General features: G+C 38.3%; 1 protein-coding gene across 7 annotated transcripts in view; it reads left to right on the top strand.

Moving 5' to 3' along the window:
- The window catches only part of KMT2E (lysine methyltransferase 2E (inactive)), an 89,533-nt gene that overhangs the window by 22,978 nt on the left and 42,391 nt on the right, over positions 1-24,164 (top strand). For all 7 annotated transcript variants that reach the window (XM_019487468.2, XM_006265198.4, XM_019487470.2 and 4 more), the window contains 6 exons: positions 9,445-9,559; positions 10,436-10,665; positions 12,882-12,962; positions 16,341-16,399; positions 22,250-22,422; positions 23,908-23,946. In XM_019487468.2, coding sequence (XP_019343013.1) covers positions 9,445-9,559; positions 10,436-10,665; positions 12,882-12,962; positions 16,341-16,399; positions 22,250-22,422; positions 23,908-23,946 — 697 coding nt within the window. The remainder of the gene's footprint in view (positions 1-9,444; positions 9,560-10,435; positions 10,666-12,881; positions 12,963-16,340; positions 16,400-22,249; positions 22,423-23,907; positions 23,947-24,164) is intronic.

Below are 24,164 nucleotides of genomic sequence, written 5' to 3' on the forward strand. Positions count from 1 at the left end.
AAAAAGTGGAAGAAAGTCTTCCCCATCTGAGAAGACTGTTAACGAAAATTAGGCAGTAGCATCTTTCAGCAGATTTCCCTCCTGTAAAGGTAGTACATGTACTCCAAGTGAAACAAATCTGGGAACCACTTAAATCTGGCTTGCAGTTGTTGATCTCTTGATTGAGTCATCAGATGAACAATTCACGGATGAAAGAAGTCATGAAGAGCTCTGCTTCAAGACTAGATGGCCCATTGGTCCCACATGGTTGAGGTCCTCCAGCCAGTGGCTAGCATGGGCATGACATGGCCAGAATCATGTCTGGTGCCTGCCTTTGATTCTCTAGCCTGAATGACTGGTACCCATTTACAGCTGGACTGGTGACCAGATCAAAGTCTGAATTTAACACACAAGGGAGGGGAAAAGCTTTAAACGTATAGAAAAAAAGGAAAAAGCCAACAGTTTAATTTAGTTGTCTTGAATCATTCTGGGGGAAATCGTGTGGGGGCTAAAAACTAAGTTGTTTTATTTCAATATATGACTGGTGGTGGGGAGAAATAAAGCATAATTGCCACATGAATTTACTGTGATATAAGAATCCCTGGTGATGTCAGTCTAAAATTTCCCATCTCTGTTTTTTCAGAGACTGACATGTCAGATGGAGACGGTAGAGGGTCCAGAGGCAGGCAACAAAAATGATAAAGGGTTTGAAAAACAAGCCATATGAGGTGATGTTGAAGGAAATAAGTATGCTCAGCATGCAGAAAAGGTGCTAAAGAGAGGGCATGACAGCAGTCTTCAAATACATGAAGGGCCACCATAAAGAAGATAGGGAACACCTTTTCTATCTTGCTGCAGAGAGTAGGATGCAGACTATTGACTTCCAGCAGCAAAGTTTAGATATTGGATATTAGGTGTGGGGGTAAGAGGGGACTTCTTCAGTGTTAAAAAGGTGAGGAATTGGACTAGACTGACTAGGAAAACTGGGATTTCCATCATTGGCAATGTTCCTTGAAAGCATTAGGTGTTGGCTGTAGCTGAGGCTGGGGATTTTGACTGGGGAGTGCCAGTGTTCCTGCAGGAACTTAAACCTGAAGATTCCTGGCTAGAGGGTTTGTCCCTTTGCTCAAGGTCAAACTGATAGCTCCATTCAGAGTAGGGAAAGAATTTTGCCCCATGGTCAGATTGATCCAACCATAGGATTTTGCCTTCCTCTGTAGCGGGAAGTGTGGTCCTCTTCCTTGGATTTCTTGAACATATTTTTAATTCTTGTAGCAGCAGGATGCTAGCTGCAGTTGTATCTTTGTTTTGCCTGTGGCAGGTTAGGGTGCTATCTATTCTTTTCAGCTGTGTGGCAGGTTTAACTGTGTAGTTTTAGTAATAGGTTAGACAAGGATTTGTATGGGATGGTTAGAATAGAGGTGATCCTGCCTCAAGCAGCAGGCTGGACTAGATGACCTTCAGAGATCATTTTCAGCACTACTTTTCTACAAGTCAGTAACAAGAAAACAACCTTACTAAATGCACCTTTCCAATGAGGGGTGAGTTGGACCAATTTCCCATGACAGTGATTTGGTTCTGTATTCTAAGTTGCTATGTGTGGAAAAACATAATGTGAAAATAGCACACCCGGTAAAAGGAGAATAAGGTATTGATAAAAGAGACATGGAAATATCCAAGCAGAGGGCTGAAGCAACAAAAAAGAAGAATGATGTAACTGAATACTAGAACAGCACACATGAAGCCACATATATAAATTAGCTTCAAAGTGAAGAATATGGAAAAAGTGTTCTGAGTATTTTTAATTTTTCAGCAGGGGGAAAAAAGTGAAAATAAGAGTTTTCTTCAGTACTTATGCCTAATTGAACACTATTAAGGTATTTCCTCATGGTACCATATTACTACAGGGCTGTCTTTCGTGTTTTGCCTCTGCGCAAAATTTGACATGTAAGTATGCAAATAATACTACAGGCAGTCCTCGACTTACAATGTTTGGAGTTACAACATTTCACACTTACAACATTTATAAATTGACACCCTGTTTCAACTTTCTGACATCAGTTTCGACCTTACAATGTGTCGCCCATTTCCCTGGAGAACATCTATCCAAACTTCCTTGGACACTTTCTTTAAGAAAGACAAGACTGCAGAAAAACCTGTGGCCAAGAATAGGGTATTGGGCCTTGGTTCAGGAACCTATGCCCCATTTATAACATTGTTTCCTATGGGAAAATTGGTTCTGATTTACAATGTTTCAACTTAAGACGCAATTAGTTCCTGAAAAATGTGTCGTAAGTCCAAGGACTTGCCTGTACATCATTTAATATCAAAGCAGGTGGATTTTACGTCGTATGAAAACAAGCACATTTTTATCTGACGCTTTTTTTCAGATCAAGCTGTACCGATTGTGAAAATCGAGAAAGGAATTCTAAAAGTGTGTTACTTTCACAGTAAAATATCTTGGGCTAGTAAGACTTAAGTCTAGTTGCCAGTGCTTTAAAGTATTGATACAATAGTAGCCATTTTCACTTGAATAGATTGGTCTGAAAGGCTTTAAAGGTCTGAAATGTTTTTGCTAATGTCATTAGAGTTCAAATGGGAAATGCATGAGTAAAATGCACATGCAGTTATGTGGCTTTCAGAGTTAATTTATTGTAAAAATATTTATTAAACTATTGTGTAGCCAAACAATCACTTCATGTGGGATAGTGTAGAAAGTTCCTCACCCAGAAGAAAAGGTAAATTTATAAGCAATGTTAGGCACCAAATACAAAACTCTTATCAGTCAGACTATGGGTGGTTGTGAAGATCATGGAAACGATGAATTCTGAGAGATTCTATGATTCCGATGATGGTCTCTCTATCAGAACACGCAGGATCATAGGAGACTAGGTCAGACAGGAGTTTTAGCCTGTAGGAAAGAATATAAGGCATTAGCTCTCCAAACTACCAACTTCCTTGAAGCTATGCTCCCCAATAGGGACATATAGTAGTTTATTGTTTAGCTGTTGCAAACATGCATGGCAAACTTTCCATGAATGTTGCTTCCTTTACCCCCACTTTGCTATGAAATTAACTAAAATACACTGGAAATACGCACTTGAAAATCCAGGTTATTATTTAAGACTAAATAAATAAAATCCTAACTAATTACTGCAAATGGTGTTGGCTTACAGATATGTCTATGCTGCATACTAGTCTGTTGTTGAAATATCCAACTTGCTTCAGGTACTGGAAGAAGTATTGCTGCAGTATTATGGAGTTCTGCAGAGGCTAACTTACCCTGAGAAGCAGTTTACAGTGAGCTATTCTTCAGGTCTTAAGTCAGAACTGATCACCAAGGAATCGCCTAGGAATTGATCACCAACCAATAATTTTCTCAAAATGATTCAGCCCATAAATACCAACTTTCTTATACTTCGTATGAGGTATAGCATAAAACAAAATTAAAACTCTCTATTTCTTACCTGGTTTGAACTTCCACTAAACCCTAATCGTGTACTGTAATTTTTAAAAGTCCATAATCTATCAAACTGCTGTACATAGTGCAGAAAATATATACAGCTATTTCCAGAATAGACATTTATTCTTTCAAAGCTGACCACTGTCCTTGTCTGTTGGGGGTGGGAATGACAACTTTTTTTTTCCAGGATGCCAATAAAAGTCCTGTAAAATTCACTCATTCAAAGAAGTAAAAGCATTGGAAGTGTGGGCAGGAAAAAAATCTTAATTGAGCTTTGAAGGTGTACAAATTCCTTGGCGGAGTAACCTTGTCACTGTACTGATGCAACTTTTGAGTTTCTTTGCATCTTTTCTCTTATTCTGTTGTATGTAAAACCTAAGCTCAGTTCCTGAAGTTGCACGCCTACTGGACTTGCTTGTAAGTCAACAGACAATTTCATGATGTGAAGGCCTAAGAGATAGGAGGATTGGGCCCTAAAATTATGGACTTTTTGGGTTATGGAACATAACACTACCTCCTGAATAGTACCTGACATACTATAGATGCTACAAAATGATTAAATAAAAGTGGCATATTGTATTTGAACTTCTAGACTTTTGCCTTCAGAAACAAAAGTACACAAGTTCTGGAAGGTCCATTGATTGGTAAATGAATTTGTGGATTCTTTTTTTATGAGGAAGGGGAAATGTTCTGGTCCTCGGAGGTTTGACTCGGGTAGTGAAATCAAAGCATTTGCTCTCTCTTTTTTGTATAATTACTGACTTTTCAAATGACATAACGTGGGGTAGAATTGTAAGTGTCAGTTTTTTAGTTGTCCAAGTCGTGATTTATTTTTTTGACACTTCTGAGGAGGTAGTCATTATGTCCCACACCCATAGCTCCATGTGCTTGGACAACTCCGTATGCACGCAGGGTGGAAAGTCCTGGAAGCAAAATGATGGAGGGGATAGAATTTGAACCTGCATCTCTGAGGTCCCATTACACCACATGTCTAGCCCCTCTCTAGCACTCCTTTTGAAGCTTAGTGTCTGCTCCTTTTATTTAGTAGTCATTGGTTAAAATGGATGGGATGGGGGGGGGTAGGGGTGCTCTGCCTCCCTAGGAGCAAAGCTTCAGGGGAGCTTTGCTCCTAGGATGTAGGGTTTGTTCCTTTCCAGAGCATCAGCTATCACACTAAGCCATTTACCTTCTGGTTTTCTGTGTTCTTCCTGGTCCCACATAATCTCCTTGGATTTTCCCAGGGGCCCAGCTTCAAAAGGAATGCTGGAAGAAAGGGTAGGTAATTTATGACTTGTAGTGTGGTGGTTAGCGTGTTGTGTTAGGAAGCCAGCAAAATGCAGGTTCAAATCTTCTGGGTAAGAAGGTTTGGGGGAACCTAGAACCTTATAGTTTAGTTTGCAACCTAATGTGCATGCTCAGTTTGCACATATAGTACATATGCCTATGTATGCACTGACACTGCAGAAACAAAGTAGCTGCCTGTGAAAAGTACTGAAAATGTCATTTAGACAATTAAAAACGCTTGTCATTTAGATGACCACAAGAAAATAAAATGTCATCCATGGTGTTTAACATTTGAACCAGAGACATGGATCAGAATATATGTTGGAAGCTATTTAATGCATTGGTTTTGATGAGCACCTATTAACAGCTGGAAGTTGTATTTTTTATTAACGGTTTTTAGGCAGTTAAAGACTTTCAGCAACAAAACCTGACCAACTGTTGACACTAACTTGGTGCAGAGTCACTTGGATGGACTGGATGTGTTCAAGTTAGCAGGCCCGGATGAGCGGCATCTGAGAATACTGAAGGAATTGGCTGGTGTCATAGCAGAACCACTGGCACGGCTCGTGGTGCTTGGGTCAGGTCCCGGAGGACTGGAAAAAGGCCAATGTGGTCCCTATTTTCAAGAAGGGGAGGAAGGAGGATCCTAGTAATTATAGGCTAGTTAGTCTCACCTCCATCTTCGGAAAGGTCTTTGGAAAGATTATGAAGGATCATATTTGTGGGGAGTCCAGTGGGAAAAATAATGCAGCAGGGGAAACCAGCATGGATTTGTAGCAGGTAGATCATGCCTGACCAATCTAGTTTTGTTTTATGACAGGGTCACAAAATACTTAGATGTAGAGGTAGATGTTGTTTTCTTGGATTTTAGCAAGGCCTTTGATACAGTATCTCATCCCATTTTCATAAATTCAGAGGCTGTGACGTAGATGTTTAAACGGTCTGGTGGGCGGCAAATTGGCTTAGTGGTCGCACCCAGAGAGTGGTAGTAGATGGGTTGGTATCAACCTGAAAGGATGTAGGTAGTAGGGTCCCGTAGTGTTCAGTCCTTGGACCTGTACTCTTCAATATCTTCATCAGTGTACTCTGTCCAGGTTTGCGGATGATACTCAATTGTGGAGTGAAGTACACACTCCAGAGGGTAGGGAATGATTGCAGGCAGACCTGGACAGGTTAGAAAAGTGGGCAGTACACAATAGGATGCGCTACAACAAGGAGAAATGCAGAGTGCTGCACCTAGGGCGCAAAAATATTTAGCACACTTACTGGCTGGAAAGTGACCCTCTCAACAGCCCAGAAGTAGAAAGGGATCTTGAAGTCATAGTGGACTTCAAGATGAACATGAGTTGTCAGTGTGACGAACAGATGCATGACAAATAGATCCAAGGAGGTGATACTTCCCCTGTATGTGGCATTGGTCAGACCACAGTTGGAATACTGCATCCAGTTCTGGGCGCTGTACTTCAAGAAGGATGTTGATAGACTTGAGAGGGTCCAGAAAAGGGCCACTCACATGGTTAGGGGCTTACAAGACGAGCCCTATGAGAGAGAGAGGGACCTGGACCTCTTCAGCCTCTGGAAGAGAATCCCGAGATGTAATCTTGTGGCCACCTACAAATTCATCAGGGGGATGCAGCAAGGGATTGGAGATGCTCTGTTCACCAGGGCGCCTCTTGGGGTAACAAGCAACAATGGTCACAGACTGACAGAGAGCAGATTTAGGCTAGATATCAGGAAAAACTTCTTCATGGTAAGAGTAGCTAAAATTTGGAATGGGCTTTTTCTAATTTTAATGGCAACTCTTTTTCTGGTTTTAATTGTAGCTATCTCTGTGTTTGGAGAAGATTTACACCTCTCCCTTCCTCAGTCTCTTTAGCTTTGTGCCCTGAGTTTGGATTATTAATATAAATCTGGGTGTTTGATAATACTTGGATTTCTTTATTTTTAAGTAAGATGAGTTTTCTTTTGGTAATTTTCTTTTACAGAAAACGACCATGTGTATAATCACTTCTCAGGAGAATTGCATTGAGGGGACCAAGTTTATTGAACTGGGCAACAAAGCACTACACTAGCCAGTGCCTCGCATGCAGTTTGGTTTATTGACAGCCTTGAAAAGGCACTCTAAATCCATTACAGTGTCACCTTAATCTTGGAATCCATTTGAGTGTTGAATGTGTAGACTGCCACCCTCAGGATATATTTTGTAAGAACATGTAATCTTGGTGACTAGGCTTTCAAAAGATTATGAACCAGTTGGGTAGAATTTTCTTGAGTTCTCTCTTGTTTAAGGACTTGATATTTTTGTCTGTTTTGTTACAAAGGTGAAAGACTGCACTTTTTTTTTTTTCTCAGAAGGTTTTTCTGCTCCAGTGGGCCATTAGATCAGTGGTTTCCAAACTCTGACGGATTGTGCACTATCCATTTAAAACTATACAACTTCAAGTACCACCAGCAAAATTTTGTCATGTGAAATAATTATAATAAATCTGTTAACGTGTACCACTGACAGGTTGTCTGTGTACCAGATTGGGAACCACTGCATTAGTCCAAGTCCTTCGAATACTAGGAAAAATAAATATGAACCAGATAATCCTAAGAGAAAAATTGCCAATTTAGTGAATGCCAGAATAGCCATGCTGCTACATTTCACTATCAAACATTATTAGAAGTAATACATCAGAAATAACTGATGGCAATGCAGTTTTGAATGAGAAAGAAAGAAGAGGTTGCCTTATGTGTGGTTTTAAGTTTTAGAAATTTAGCTGAACAATTCTGGGTGGATGTTCAACATCTGATGCATTAGAATTTTGAGAATCTAGATCCTGGGTTCAGATGGCACAGAGAATTAAAATTGATCATCCTTCCTTGGTGGGATGGATGCTCTCAAAACTTGCCTCTGTCTAATGAGTCATTGTATACAAAAATTTGAGAAGTATTTCTGACCCTTTTGGCTTGTTGAGCAGCTTCTTTGCACTCTCATATCACAGGTTGTTTGTTAGTTTTTGTCATTTTTCACACCACCATTTATTCAGAAGCAAGACTTCCTATCTAACAAAATTCTGGTACAATAAAGGAAATACGGTATTCCTCTTTTCAGGATAACAGAAGTTTTGAAAGAATTCTCAGTGTATAGTTTCAAATACTAGGTGGTTTGGGGTAAACTTGATGCTGTAAACTGAATAAAAAAGATAACCCTGCACTAAAGGTTTTAACCTCTTTTAAAAAGGCCAAAACAACTATCTAGCATGAAGCAAAAATGTAAACTAGCTTTGTAACTCCAGTCTTATAGATCACTCCACTTTGAAGGATTTATTTTGTAGCTGAGAGAAAGAACCCTATTGGCTGATGGGTTAAAAGAATGTAAATTTAATTTAAAATAATTATGCAAGTCTTTAATCTTAATTTATCCAGATGATTTCTACTGTCTGTTTTGGTTGTTCATTTGTCCTTTGTAATTGTTTTCCTGCTAAGGTAAATCTGTTCAAATAAAGAGAAAGTGAGTAACTATGTAAATACATGTGGAGTAGAGTTTTTTTGTTGTATTTTTTTCAAAGAAACCAAGGTGAATCCTATTTCTGTCACCTCTAATTTCTTATTCTCTAAATCCTGGTTAATAGGTTTTTCTTTAAAACAGAAGTTGACAACTGAAATCATGTGTCCCTTTAACCAGCCCGGCTTCATTTTAAAGTCTTTTCCTTTTTTTTCATGGTACAAGGCAAAAAATGTCTATGAAATCTTTTGTGGCCCTGCAGTGATTGCCATCATGTAAAAGTTTCATTCTGAGCTAGTCTGGTTTGAAATGTGTCCAAATGGTGTAGTCCTACCATGAATTGGGGGGGGAAAACAAGTGTTACTGCTACTAATATGAAAATGTAATTTGTTGGTTAATTCCAAAAGGGGAGCCAGAAAAAATTATACTCAAGGTACATCTATAGTTACTGTTAAGAGAGAGGCAATAAGATATCTTGTTTCTTGTCCTTTTCACAAATTTATTTTGTATTTTTCTTTCCTCACACTGTCATCTTTTTCTTTCATTTAAACATGATGGATGCCACCTCTTGATTTACTATGAGACTTCCTTCTTTTTGTCCCCCACCAAAACCAGATAGCTGAGGGTAACAAGTCTGGAGGAATATAATGGCACCACACTAATTCTACCACTAGATGTCATTGTGGAACGTATTAAAGTTGCAGGTAGTGTTGTGAAGACCATCTTGACAGATACCTGCAACTCTCTTGAGATTAATGATGACAGAAGTATCAAGAAACAATGTGGCTAGTATACTACTTCTAGTAACTTGGTGTGGAATGTGACCTGACAGTAATCATGCTGTGCAAAGTCAGAATTAGGAATACCACATGGAAAAAGAGTGGGAACTGCTGGTTTAGGGTATTTAAATTGCTCCAGTATTGACTTTGTATTATAGACCTATAATAAGATTTTGTACCTCAGAAGATCCATGCGTGGGAAGTATTTCATACTTCCTTGGTGATACATATCTTACACTTCTTTTGGGTCCACTTGATTTTATTTATTTACTTGGTTTATATACTGGCCTTCCCAAAAGCGGCTCAGGGCGGCTTAGGCTCGGAGAATAAAAATAGGTGTTTTTTCAGGAAAGGCATATACATACTTAGTTGTGATATGAATAATAGAAGAAAGAGCAAATATATGTGAAATATTCTTGAGTGTAATGATAATATATCTTGCTTTTCAGACCAGAATCTGTAGAAGCTAGCCCAGTGGTAGTTGAAAAATCAAACAGTTACCCACACCAGTTTTATACCAGCAGCTCTCATCATTCACACAGTTACATTGGTTTGCCTTATGCGGTAAGTTTCATACCTTGTTTGAAAGCCTATCTCTCTTAAATCAGTTATCTTTGAGACAAACCTGTATTGTGTGTAGACTGGAATAGTATAAGGGGGGACATTATTTGAAAACCAAATATACAAAATAGGAGTTTTAGGAAAGGCCTATTTAGATACTCAATTCGGGGGGGGGGGGGGGGGGGTGGAATTCTGTCTTCTGTCAGTAAATACTGTTTTCTCTCCAGTCTTTACACTTTACTATTTTTTAATTATTTGGCTAAAATTGCCTTCTGAGCAATTATGTATGTTTGTAACAAAAATAATACCAATTTGGAAATGCACCACAGTAGTATTATTATAGATGTATAAACAGATAAATAAGCATATTACAAATGGGGAAAAAAAGCAGTTGAAGTTATATGTGCTAACTATAAATGCCTAGGGGTAACTGCTTTAAATTTCACAAGTTCAGTAGAATCAATTAGATAGATGCCTATGTGATTTTTAGAAAAATAAATTTAGGATCCTGTTCTTAAAATTCTGTTTAGGCTATGAAACCATGTATCAGAGAAGTGGGAATGGGGGGTGAGGGCTGTTTAAAGAATTCAGTTTAGAGGCTTACCTAAACCTAATGGCCTACCCAGTTAGTATAGTTAAGATCATTTCTAAAGCTGACAAGACATAAGGGACTGATGCATCTAACCATCTCTGACTCTCCAGTTTGGAAAACCCAAGTACTGATTTATATCTGGGTCAGGTTAGAGCAACTTTCTGCAGAAGTCAGGAGTGGGATTCATACTCTTTAACTTCTCAAAAGTCTAAAGAGAAATTCTGCTTCATGTTTTAGAACCATGTCAAAATAACAGTTTTTATGGGGTTTTTCAAAAAATCATCCAGGACCATAACTATGGTGCTCGTCCTCCTCCAACGCCTCCAGCATCTCCTCCTCCATCCGTTCTTATTAGCAAGAATGAAGTAGGCATATTTACCACTCCCAATTTTGATGAAACTTCCAGTGCTACTACCATCAGTACATCAGAGGATGGAAGCTATGGAACTGATATTACCAGGTGCATTTGTGGCTTTACCCATGATGATGGATACATGATCTGTTGTGACAAATGCAGGTAAAATTAATTTAAATGTTAAAGATCATATATTTGCATATTAATGTTTTAGACTGCCCTAATAAGCTGTTCTAAAATGACTAGTTATCATTTTAGATCATGTTAATTTTTTAAGTCGAGAAACTCCAGCATCAAAACAGATTCTTGCAAGTCCATGACTGGCTTAACAGAAGGGATAGCAGATTCAATCAGGAAAGGATGTCACACTTATTCCTAACTCTGCATATGTTTCTGTTCACTCCTTTATTAGATGGCATGTCTGACTCTCACGTGCTACCTTTTTATCAGAAAGATATCTCTTCGGCTGTTTTCCCACTCCCTCCTTTATTTATGGAATAAGAATTTGTGACGATTTGGTTCTTAACATGGGTACACCAAGTAGTAACATGTACTTTAGACTAGGGGTTCCCAACCCCTGGGTCATGGCCTGGCGCTGGGCCACAAAGGGTTGGCTGCCGGTCTATAGGAGGGCTGGCTGCCGGACCAGAAGTGACTGCAGACTGGCAAACCGTCGACTGGAAGTGACCGGCATACTGCAAACTGGCAGCCAACCCTTTTTTTTATACTGAACGTAAAAAAGGATTGGCTACCTGCCTGCTGTATGCCGGTCACTGCTGGTCTGCAGTTTGCTGATCTGTGGTTTGCCGGTCCTCAGCCTAAAAAGGTTGGGAACACCTGCTTTAGACTAACAAGCTTCGGTCACAAACTTCTCCAAGAACGTTTTAGGCTGGACATAAGGAAGAACTTCTTTACAGTCTGAGCCCCCAAGGCCTGGAACAGACTGCTGCCAGAGGTGGTGCACGCACCTACTCTGGATTCCTTTAAGAGTCAATTGGATGTTTATCTTGCTGGGATCCTATGACCCCAGCTAACTTTCTGCCCCTGGGACAGGGGGACTGGACTCTTACGATCTTCCGAGGTTCCTTCCAGCCCTAATGTCTATGAAATCTGTGAAACTACACAGCCCAATAAAGTAAATTTAGAGGAAGTAATTTGGAATAAAGAGAATCCCAATACTTCGAGCAAAATTATACCCTTACATTAAACACCAGATTTATATAAATAGTCTTTACCACTCTGTCTCCCTGCTTCCTCCCCTCTTCCCCACCAGGTACTCTTCATCAGTATAAAGGGTTTAGACGTTTTAGTGTGAATCTGATTTATAGCAGAAATGGTGGCCCAAGATTTGGAAAGAAAAGTTAAACAGTTGAGCTTTGAAATCCTTGTTCAGACGTGCTTGATCTTGCCTAAGATCAGTAGGGGCTTAGCACCATATACAGAAATAGAGAGCAGTTTGGACTACAAGAGGAGAAAAGGGGCCTGGATAACTTTTAGATTACTGTTCTTGAATATCTTAGCTAGTTTTATCAACTTGGATAAATTTGCTACAGTAGAAACTACAGTTTATAGTAACACCAACATTGTTACTAAGGACAGTTTTGCCTGGGTTTGGCTTCTTTTGGCCGTCTAAACTACCTTGGTTACATATTCAGTGGCCATTGTTCTGTTGATAGTCCTTTATCCTGAAAGAAAATCATATGCTATGGTAAAGATTTAGTAATACCTTCTTCTGTCAGTGGTCAGGCTCTACGCAGGTCACTCTTGTTATGTAATGATTTAATGTAATCCTTTGATTTAATCTAATCTATCCTTTGGTCTGGATAATGCACAAGATAAAGTAGAAACAAAATACTGACTCAGTCATAGTCTGTTGTTTTCTTCCTAGTTCTGAGTCTGGTAATATCTAGTTTTGCTGCACAGTATTTTTGTTGGTGGTGACCATTATAAGTAATATTTCATAAGAAGAATGGTTTAAGGACTTTAGAAGAAAATCTTCCTGTGTAATGAGACAACATTCATTTTGGTCTTTTAGTATATTGTAAAAACCAATGAAATGGGTTGGTCAGACTTGCTAAGGATACTTGTCAGTCTTAACCCCATTGTAAACAACAATTCTCATTCCTCTATATATTTTCAAAGTGTTGAAAGAACATTTTCTAGAGTAAAGGCATGTTAAGAAACAATCTTTGGGAAAGGAATTATGTAGGGATCAGTGGAACATGCACAATGAAATATTGGGATAGTGGTTCATTAAAAGAAGTTTACATAGGAATTTAGGTTTTGAATAAATATGTCCTGTGTATGTAATAGAGTAAACATTAAATACATTGATTTCAGAAGATGTTATACATTTAATAACAATATATTATTTTAAGTGTTTGGCAGCACATTGACTGCATGGGGATCGACAGGCAGCATATTCCTGATATATACTTGTGTGAGCGTTGTCAACCTAGGTGAGTAGTAGTTAGCCAATATATTTATTCGCTCTGTCTAGAGTTATAAATATTAGATAAAATGTAATACTCGGGGAATATAATATGATATGTGAAATTTGCCTTTAATCAGATGTTAAATTATTTTTAATATTAAAGTTTTACTGAAAAATCAAATGCAAAGTAGTAAGTCGATTTCTAGATTATAAAATAAATATGCCAGCCATACCAACTATGCAAATTCTCCAAGTACTAAGCAGAAAGATTGCAAAAGATTGATGAATCTGTTGGACTACCTGGAAATAAAGTGAGTAATTAATAGTTTTGGAGTAGCTAAGCTATTTGGTTTTTTTTTTAATCAGATACCACTGTAGAGGTTGCACGAGGTAAATACTTTGTGTAATAAGGCAAGGCATAGTCAGAAAGTGAGAAGAAATGTTGGAACAACGAATTAATGAAAAAGCAATGAATAACCAAGATAGGATGGGATAGGCTGGTGGTTTTCAACCCTTTTAGATTCAGGGTACCACTCAGAAAATTCCAGCTGTAAGCTTTCACTTTTTTTTGATTATTGAAAAATAGTTGAGCATTTCTTCTGTTGCAGAGGACTCAGACCACAAAAGGTCAAAATGAGTTTGACTCAAATTCAAGAGATTTCAAATAGGAATCTATTATCTTGTGAATTTTAGGTGCTTGCACACATAAGTGTTCATATTGTGGGGCATCCTTAAAAGGAACTTGTGGTAGCCTGGTTAAGAATTACTGTCATAGGCCTCAGCAGACCCCCAACCTCTCTCACCCACTGATTCCTCAATTTACATCTAATAAAAGATGTATCAGATTCACCCAGAGAACCTTGTCTGCCATCTTCAGTGACTGCCTTTCTTGCATACTATTCATTCCATCCAGGAGGAGCACAAACCAACTGTAGATGCTTCCTCAGCCTGACAAAGGTTGTTTGTACCTGAAAGCTTGCAAAGAGGAATTTTTAAACTCTTTGAGTTGCTCTAATAAAAGATATCAGATTTACCCAAAGAACTGTGTCTTCTTATTTCCTAAGACCAACAGGGCTTCAACCCATAACCCTATCATAGACTTAAGAGTTCCAGATAAAATAGCTACTTTTCTAATAAGTTGCAACAATATTGCACCTATTTTTTAAACTTAAGAGGTGTTCCTAGGTATAGCAGAGACCTCTTCTTTCTGGTTCCTGATGTGCCCTGTGCATCATTTCTCTAATTTTGGTTTAGTAGCTAAAGTGATTTAGCCCTGTAGTCAAGTCATGAAAAGTCATGAAATCCCATCTGGGATATCAAAAGTCCAGATGCAGTAACAAATAGTGTTGTCCATGTGGGCTTATGCTGTGTATACTTTTTCATTCCCAAGAGTCTGTATTGTCATCGTGTTTCCGCCCCCCCCCCCCTTTCACAGCTGCTGTTCCGCACTCATACGTTTGTGCTTTTCTAATCTAGTCCCTTTCAAGCTCCTCTGCCCTCCTCCTCCTCAGAAGTTGTGCCACTAGGTGGCAGTGTAAGCAGACACTCAGTCCTCATTTCAGTAGCGTGGGTTACTGCATGCCTTCACAGGATGGCAGTGTAATGGCAGATCATTTCATCACAAGCTTATGGCCATGGAAACCCTAAATAACTGGGTTTTTGCTTTCATAGGTCAGGTAGCATGTTTGTCCTCTTCAGAGCAGTATCCTGTACTTCCCAGCTTTCTCCCTGTCCTCAAGACTGCTTATTCAGAGGACTGCTCTCCCTTGTTTTTGCTTGATTTCTCCTCTCAAACTAAACCAATAATACCTTTATTTTCTGGACAGTCCTCTTTTTAACAATGTACTTTTCACTAATGTGTCCAAGTTTATTTCTTTTCCAAAAAAGGGGGCTCTGTTTTTCTGAAAAAAGTGGGTAGGGGAGAGGAGGGTTGATTGCATCAAATGTTCAGATCCTTTCTATGCTAGAATATCTATGATGACTTTTAAGAAGTTGTATCATGGAGGTCAAGATACTGAAAGACAAACAGTTGTGGGGGGTGGAGTGCAGGAGGGAAGGTGAGGAAAAATATTGAGAAGTTGTCCTAAAATATTTTATTAACTTTTTTTTTTTTTTCATCTTCATTGTAATCTTAATCTTTAAATATTCTCTCAGATAATATTCAAGCCCTTCCAGACTTTTGATTTGCGGTGCTACAGTTTGCAGTGAATATGCACTGCGACCTAGTACATATTCTTTAACTAGACCATGGAAAATCTGACTTGACATTTCTAAGTTCTTTTTATGAAAAAATTCAAGCAATTGTATTTTTCCTTTCCGTTTTTATTATTTAGTCTTTAATACCAGATTCCATCTGTCATCTTGGCTTGGTCGTTTTAAGATTCCAGAGTCTTCTGAGTTCACCTAAAATGCATATTTTGTCAACAGTAAATTTTCCTACCTCATTATTATGCTTCCTCTTTTTTTTTTTATATATATATGTAGGACTAGCGCTAGAACAAATATTTCAGGCACCTGTTATTTACCTTTTTGCTATGATAAGTAAGCCTCTCCTGTTCTTTTTCAGATATGCAGTTTCTCAGCATAGGAATACTTTGCTGCTCATTCCATAGCAACTTAATTATCACCTCCTTTATTGTTGTTTTATTGACATGCAGAACACTTTAATTAGCAAAACATGACTTTTCTTTGCAGAAATAATGCTTTTTTGGAGCATCTCTCATAATAACCTTCTAGATCCCTTATCCGGGGTCGGCAAAGTCCGGCCCATGGGCCGAATCAGGCCCACAGTGGACTCCATTTCCCAGCAACCCCTTCCCATGTTGATGTGGCCGGTTTCCATGGAGACCCCAGAAGCATCAGGGCTATAGCAGCACAGGGCCAGGGTTTCCATGGAGATTGGCCCCAACTGCTAATGGGATCTCCATGGAAACCAGATACAGGGATGTGGGCAGGAGGTGCTGCTGGGAAATGGAGTCCAGCTGTCAGCCGGATCCACCATTTTGCCCATCCTTTGCTTATTCTGTCTTTATGACTTTGACAAATTTACCAATAAAGATGTAGGACTTTGTCTGTAATTCCATGAATCAGCTTAGATTCTGTCTTTAAATATAAGTACAACATTTGCTACCTTTTCTGGGAAGGTTGAGAAGAGCACTTGCTGATGCTACTCTACTCAAGTCATACTATTACAGAATGAAATAGTTACTTTTATATACATGCAGTTGGTATTAAAATACCATTAGTGGGTGACTATTGCAACATAAACTAAATGCATATATTGATAACTAGTTGTGTGAGAGAGTCTGAGTTTAATTATTAATAGTTAATAATTGTGTTTGCCTCCATTCACACCAAACTTCTACTAGTTAAAAATTAAATCATTTTATTATTTTTTATGCAGGAGTTTAGATAAAGAAAGGGCTGTGCTGCTGCAGCGAAGAAAAAGAGAAAATATGTCAGGTGGGTAAAAAGAAAACTTAATTATTAACAAATATATGATTGTGTCAGTGAAGTATAAAGATGAATAATATAACTAATGTTTGTGCCTGTTATATAATTTAATTGTGTTTTCTGGTCACAACCAAAGTATGTTTTTTAGTTGGTATGTTTATTAGTATGTACATAAAACTCTCTAAGAAATGTTTCCTTTACGTATTCTGTTGATATATATGCAGAAATCGTGGTAGGTTTTTTTTTTGTTTTTTTTTTAAGTAGCACAAATTTTGACTATATTGTAGCTTGTGTAGAATGTCTTTCATGTACTCTGTGGTAGAAGCAACAACTAGTGTTTGTTTTAGATGATGGTACATACACTTTGAGTGTCTGGAGCCTCTTCCGTGTTTGCCGTAAAAGTTATCTATAAAAAAGGAAGCAATATACTTTTTAAAAGTTAATTTGGATTGAACTTTGTATTTTACCTGACATTTTTAAGAGGTATCTGAATCATTATTGTTGGTAAGCATTACATCTTCTCTCTACCAGTCACTGAGTTTGCTTTCTTTTTCCAGTCATTCAATAGCATTTGTTTTAATATGTATGTCTTCCTTTTTTCACCTTCAACCTTTCCCCCTACCCCAGCTTTACTTTTTCATTATTTGTACTGCTTTTCCTTTTGGTAATGGCAATTTGTTGCAGTTTACTGGTTACTTCAGTGTTCCAGTATAACTGGAACAGTTATATTTTTTCCTATAAGAAATTGGCAGTTAGCCAACATCTGAATTTTTATTTAAAATGAATATTGCTCTAGTTGCTTTTAGTTAGGATTTCCATTTGCTTTACTGTGCAGAGTTCCAGAATTTTATTCAATAAAAGTGAACACTGACTGACAGTTGCTTATGGAAAATAGTCCTTATTTTGCTTATTGTTTTGTGCAAAGTTGTAACTAGTTTAAGAATAGTTACAAGCAATAAACTATGAATTTATCATAAAATAAATCCTTTAGATTTCTTATGAAAGAAGTGGCAAGGTTTCCTAAATAACTCAAGACACTAAAAGACAGGGACATGTGTTGTCAGTCTCTTATGAGTTAATTGCATTTGTTTGCTTTCTCTCTCCCCCTCCCTTCTCTCCTTCCCTCCTTGTGCACTGGGTTATATTCAGCATGATTAAAATAATTTTTCATTTTGTGACGTGGACCTACAAATAATGGATTGACCCGCATGTACTTGATATTTATTTCTTCAGTGCTGCCTTCTTGTGCATCTTCACAAACAGCCATGTTTGACATAACTTCCAATTTTTTCAGCCCAAGTCCCTTTTCCTTTGCTTTTTTTTGGATCTTTGGACCTATGCTGAAAAATGAGTGTGAACAGTCATGAAACTTCACCTAATCCATAACTGATTGATGGGTTGCAATTGCATGGGTGTGGGGATAACTGGAAAACCACTGTATCAGAGGGTGATGTGGGTTGAGATGCTACACAAGTTGGAGCCTAGGCTGGTGTAGGGAGTGACAAGGTTACGTTAAATCTTTTTTGCAGCCTTTTCATTTCTGCTTCAGTGAGAATGCTCCATACATTTAAATTAGCCATGCAGGACAACAGTGGTCAGACCACTGGATGTTTTTTTTTTTTTGCCTTTTATTTTGTTCTCTTTCCCACTTACTGTCTCTTCTGCCCTGACCTCTGGGCTTCCCCAATTTAGGATTCTTTTTTTGGGGAAGTTTAATGTGTCAGGCTTTGAGAAGCCAACCTATTCTGAAATAAGAGGAAAAAGTCTTGCACATATGTGCTTTTTCTTTTCAGGGAGATGTTTGCCTCCTTTGCTGTTTTTCAGAGCTTGACCCAGACTTGCCAGTAAAGGATGGTTTTTATTTCAGCTCGCACTAGAAAGTGGTTTTCATCAATATGGTACTACCAGGTGCAGGTAAACCACTTTTTTTCTCCCAGGGAACAACAGCAAGGCATTAAGAAAGACAGAAAACTTGTATTGGGTTCAAGAACTAAACTCACAGTCTGTCGCAAATACTGTTCTGTCTAGTACCTTCAGATGTATTTGTAACTGTTGGAGAAGCTGATGTTCTTGGCAAGTTCAGTGCTACGCTACCTCCATCAGGACTGATGATAAGCAGTATCATTGCATCTTTGCAGAGTTTTCAGGCATTCCTTTTGCAGGACTATATTATTTATGTATGTTCTCTTTGTATGAATCTTTTAGGACATCGTCTTATAACTTTTCAACTCTCTTCCAACATGTTCTTGAAAAAGAGGAAGAAAGATAAGCTTAGGGACAATTAAAAATGATGGAAAAACCCTTAGGTAAAATGCCACTTTTTGTCTTTGAGGAGGAGCTGGGTCTCAGGAGGGAGAGCTATGCTTTCCAAGCCCAAGGAAGGAAATTTAAATCCCGGATTCTTTGTGGAAATGGAACAAGGCAGTGGAAAGAATACTAAAAGAGACACTAGTATGCTGTCAGTTACATAGACCAGTGATCTTAAAAGATCTCCAGAGACTTAAAGAATCAACCTGATCCATGAAAGATACGGTAATCTTCTCTGTTTTTGTAATTGACGTCATTTGATTTGTGCCCATCTGGTCAATTGCATCAGGTGCATTTAGTTTCAGGAAGCTTTGGCAGAAGATTAGAAGATATAATGGAATTGTGAAATATCAGCTTTACTCCTCAAAGTATTTGTGAGAGAGACTTTGCAGAGGCCCAGTAGACAGAGTGACAGTTTAATTGGGGGCATTACAGCCAGCCCAGAAGTAATGGGGAAAGCAGAAAACTAGAGCTTTTACTAAACATGACCATCTTTTTTGTGCTTGCTGCTTCCTCTTCTTCACTTAAAGTGGTAGACACCCCAGAATCTCTTGAGAGAGAGAATATTGGGTTAAGTGGATCTGTGGGCTGACTCAGTATGGTATTTCTTATGTTCTTACGAGACATTAAAACTCTTCATCTAGTTTCTCACTCCAGTCTCTTTCTTTGGCATGCCAGTGTAAATTACAGTGGTAAATCCATTCTTTCTTGGTATATCCCATCATCAAATTCTGAGAACCTTCTTAGGAAAGTCATAGGATTAGGTCTGATCAATCTTTTTATGTAAGGAAGGTGTTCCAGAGAATTGCTTCAATTTTGCAGCTCTGAACTTAAAAAAAAAATAGCAAAGTGAAAGCAGTATTGTGAAGCTAAAGTGCTTAACAAGTTTGGGGAGGAGACTTGGCCTATTCTTCCTCCTTGCTTTTCTGTTCACACTCTTAGTAGTTTTTTTCTCAGACTAAAGATAAACTTGCTGCTCTTCTGGACATTTATGTCTCTGTTTCATGATTTGACAACCAAAAATTACCTAATACTGATATGTGAAATGTTAAAAGGTTACGTTGACTTGTCCTCTGATACTTGCAATACTCTTGCCTTTTGTGATCGCAAGCAAGGAATAGTTGCATAATCATACCCATTAGTAAGCTCTTACCTAACATTATTAGTTATGAAGTGTGCCCACTTAATATATTTAACTTCAAACATCATGTAGAACCTAATTTGTTGTAATGCACATATTTTTATAATAAGTTCTTAGCCTTAAAACTAAGCCACAAAAAGTAGCAAGAAGAACCCACCCACCCTTGCTTATCACCAGGTGGAATAGTCTTGGTACTCACTTGTCCAGCCAATTCCTACATCTGCTGTAATAGTAGGTCTCTGTGTGTTAGCATCTGAAAACTGTTTCAAGTATTTTAGTGGCATTTATATATGGAAAAACAGGCATTTGTTCAGAACAGTTCTCTGGTTAATGCCTTCCTATTTATTGTGTAGCCTGCTGCTTGGACAGTCTGTTTAAAAAGTAATCACAAGCTTACCTTCCAAACCTTGTGTGCTTATCTTTCAAGCCCTAGATGATTCATTCTTTAAAAGCTTGAAGAACCTCTCTTAAATGCCCTATAGTTAAATCTACTTTATAGCCGTGCCTGCTTTATTCATTGCCCAAAACTTCTACCATTTTTGCCTAATTTAAAAAAAAATTGGCTAGAAATATATTTCAGTCCTGTTGAGAGTCTGTAACCCATTTTGGAAGAACTCATCCTCTTTGTATTTGTCATCTCATATAAAAGTGCCTCAGCCCTTCAAAGACATTTGTGCTCACAAGTCCTCCAAAGTAGAGACCAAAGCCATTGAGTTAGGATGAACAGATTAAAATTCTTCGGTTGTTTTTACAACCCCTTTCCTTGTCACTTAGAATACTTTAACGTGAGGAGTTATCTGGTATATATGGGGGGGGCGTGTTGGGACACTGCATGATGTGGACCAGCCAGAAGCATTGCATGCAGCACACATGCCCCAAATGGGTCACCCTGCATACTGCATGCAGCAAGCACTGGCCCTGCCTGGAGCGTGAGAGGCTGTTTCAGGGCACACCCTGTATACAGCACCTGCATGAGACTGGCTCTGTGTACTGGATCTAGCATGGGTGATCTATCTGCAGGGCTGGACTGATATAGGCACCATATGAAATGCATACTTTGGGGGAATTTGGGACTTAAAAGCCAAGGGGTCCTCACTGAACCTGTGTAAACTAGAATATTTTCCTCCCACAGAGTCTTATAACTTGGCCAGAATAGAGCAGTTTTTTCACAGGGATGGCAGAAAGTACATCCTTGATACAAAGGTCATCCTTTGGATTTCAGCTTCCTATTACAAATCATGGGGGCTTAGAGTTGTTAAAGGAAGAGGTTACCAGAATTTTTTAGCAAGAATAAAACAACCTATTGCTTTACTCTCAGAAATGACTCAAGTGTTTTTTTGGCTGAGATTTAAAAAGGATTTTTTTTTTTTTTTTGTGTCATGGTTCCAGCATAAAAAATTCCAGCCTAAACTTTAATAAAGCTATGCAACACAGAAACACGAATTGGGGAAAAAAAGTGCTGTATAACCTTAATATTTGCTGCTACCAAATCTGTGCCTTAAAGAGTGCCTTTTATCTGGAAGAATCCTAAATTTCTGTGCCCAAGGAGTGGGTGCAGTAGTACAGTTGAACTCCCCTTTGGCTTTGCTGTATGTGAGGTCTCAATGTGGGAGCTACCTACAGCACCTACTTGTGTTCAGCTCTGGAGCGTAAGGGATGAGTGTTGCTGCTGCCACAGCTCATCCCCTGTTTTCCACTGCTGCTGAATTCAGTTGAGTGGGGCAGGGGGATGAAGGGTAAACAGCAGCAGCGTTTGCTTTCTGGGGTCTGGAGCCACACAGAGCTTTGTCCATACCCTAACCCAATCAGCAGAGCTCACTACTCATGTGTAACTCTTGCAGGAGCCTGTAGTAACCAGGCGATGAACTTGGAACTCACTGTGTATGTATGGCGCAGCCAAAGTGGAGGGGTCCACACCCCCCACACACACACACCCCCATACCCAATTTCTGGATCTGCTATTGGCTACATCTAGCAGTTTGTACCAGCATATGGTATTTTTATCAGATATCCACCTCTGGGAGAAACCAAGAAATATGCACATAGTGCAGTGCTTCAGAGTAAGAAGGGGAAGTAGTGCCTAGTTTTTTATTTTTTTAACTTGGATAAATATACCATTCCAAATGTTTTAGTCCAGTTTTGAAAGTAAGTCTCATTGAAGTCTAGTAAGCCTTATTTAAAGTCAGTTGTGTTGCACAGTATTGTTCTCTAACCTGGCATCATGGGCACCTATTAATAACTTCTTGTTTGTAATGAAATTTCATTTTATTGCTGTTTTTGGTTGTGAATACGTTGTAAATGAAACATCTGAATTTTGGAAATCCAGAACTGTAGTAACAGCTAACAATCTCCCTCTTTTTTTTATTGCTTGTTTACATTGTGATTGGTGATTTTTTTCTTGTCTTTTAAAGATGGGGATACCAGTGCAACAGAAAGTGGTGATGAGGTTCCTGTAGAACTGTATACAGCTTTTCAGCACACACCAACTACAATTACTCTAACTGCTACCAGAGTTACTAAGGTCAATGACAAGAAAAGGAAAAAAAGTGGGGAGAAAGAACAGAACATTGCAAAATGTAAAAAAGTGAGTGAACTAAAATGATTTTCCCTGCTTTTAGCTTGCATGTAGTAGAATAACTTGTTTCTGACTTCCATGTTGTAGAGTGGTTTCTTCAGTTCTGAATTTAGATTGTAATGTGGTGGGCAACCGTAGTGAGCGTTAGACTAATAATTCCCTATATTTAATGACAAAATCCCATTTGAAATCAGGTTGATAGGAGTTTTTATAGACTATCATATCAAGCAACAGCTTTTATATGGTCACTTAAGACTTGAAAGTGCTATACAAATTATAACTAGTCCTTCCAGTGCTGGGTTCAGGGCTCAATTATTTATACATGTATACAGACCTATTTTGCCTTCTGATAGTACATCAGCAGTAGTCTTTTTATTTCCCCTTTCCTAGCTAACAAGTGGATTTTGTTTTTTACATCGCTGTTCATTCATTAAAGTTCAGACACGATTGTCAGTATTTTCAGTTGTACCCCAAATGACTTGTCATTCTGTTCCCTTGAGATGTACTTCTCAGAAAACTAGCAAGGAACTGCACTGTTTAGCCAGTTCAGTACACAAAATGTAATTACTATATTCCAACGTTTTTCTGAAAATACAATGTCTAATACAGGAATAAATTAGTGCTATTTAAAGAAGCAAAATGAACATACAGCCATAGCTCTATAGGTGAACTACTTGATTTCAGATACTGAGTTGACATTGTGGACTGTGTCATTTTGCTTTTCTAGATTCACATATAAATCAAACTTTTTTGGATGGCTGGAAAATGCAGAAATTTACTGATCCCGCAACCCCCTTTTCCTGTTATGTCACATGGCTTAGTTGATGACGTTTATTAAAATAAATTGAAAATGAAAACCAGAATTTCCATAATAGATGTTTTGGAGCTCCAGACATTTAGGGCCATTAATTTAATCTTAAATAACTTGGAATGCAGTTGTGAAAATACATGAGCACATATTAAGCCATAAACTTGAACACCTAGTCCCAAAGATATACTGACTTTTACTATGCTGTTATTATGTGCTTACCTGCTAAAAGAGTACAAAGAGATGAATGAAAAAGCTCTGTTCATTGTGAAATACTTTGCAAAGGTTTCCATAATTTTACAAGACATAAGCTCAGTATGTCTGTGGTGACTTTGTATGCCTACAGAGCACCCTATGTTAATTTTGATTCATTGGTACAAATCTCAAAGAGTTTGTAAACTTGTGGGGGTAGGAAACAGCATGCTTCTTTATCACCAAAGGCCCTTAGACTATTATGTTTGAAGCTTACATTTTTTAATTGAATTAAGGTGCCTTTTTATAATTTTAAAATTACAGAAAATACAAGTGCCTTTCCTCCTCCTTAGTTTTCAGAGTTGTTTTGTTTCCTTCTTAAGAGAAAGTTTGTATGCCTAAAGAAGTTGAACTAGCAATTAAACATTTTTTTTAATGAGATTTTTTTTTTCCTCATTAAAAAAATAAAAATCTCCCATTTACATTTATTTCAGGCTTTCCGTGAAGGATCTAGGAAATCTTCAAGAGTAAAGGTAAATGTGATATAATCTAAAATATCTTTCAGCTAGTTGACACTCTGGGTTATTGTTACAGGAAAAAATAACAATAGCTTACCTAGGGGTGGGAAAGTAGGGTTTCTACCCTGGGTTCTGTCTTCAGGAAGGAGGGGAGATTGGCAGTTTTAGGAGCTACCCAGAGCATAAAAAAATGCTTGTTAAGCCTCTGAAAACTAACATTCCTGAAATTTACT

The sequence above is a fragment of the Alligator mississippiensis genome, chromosome 4, assembly GCF_030867095.1.
Source record: "Alligator mississippiensis isolate rAllMis1 chromosome 4, rAllMis1, whole genome shotgun sequence".
Classification (NCBI taxonomy): Eukaryota; Metazoa; Chordata; order Crocodylia; family Alligatoridae; genus Alligator; species Alligator mississippiensis.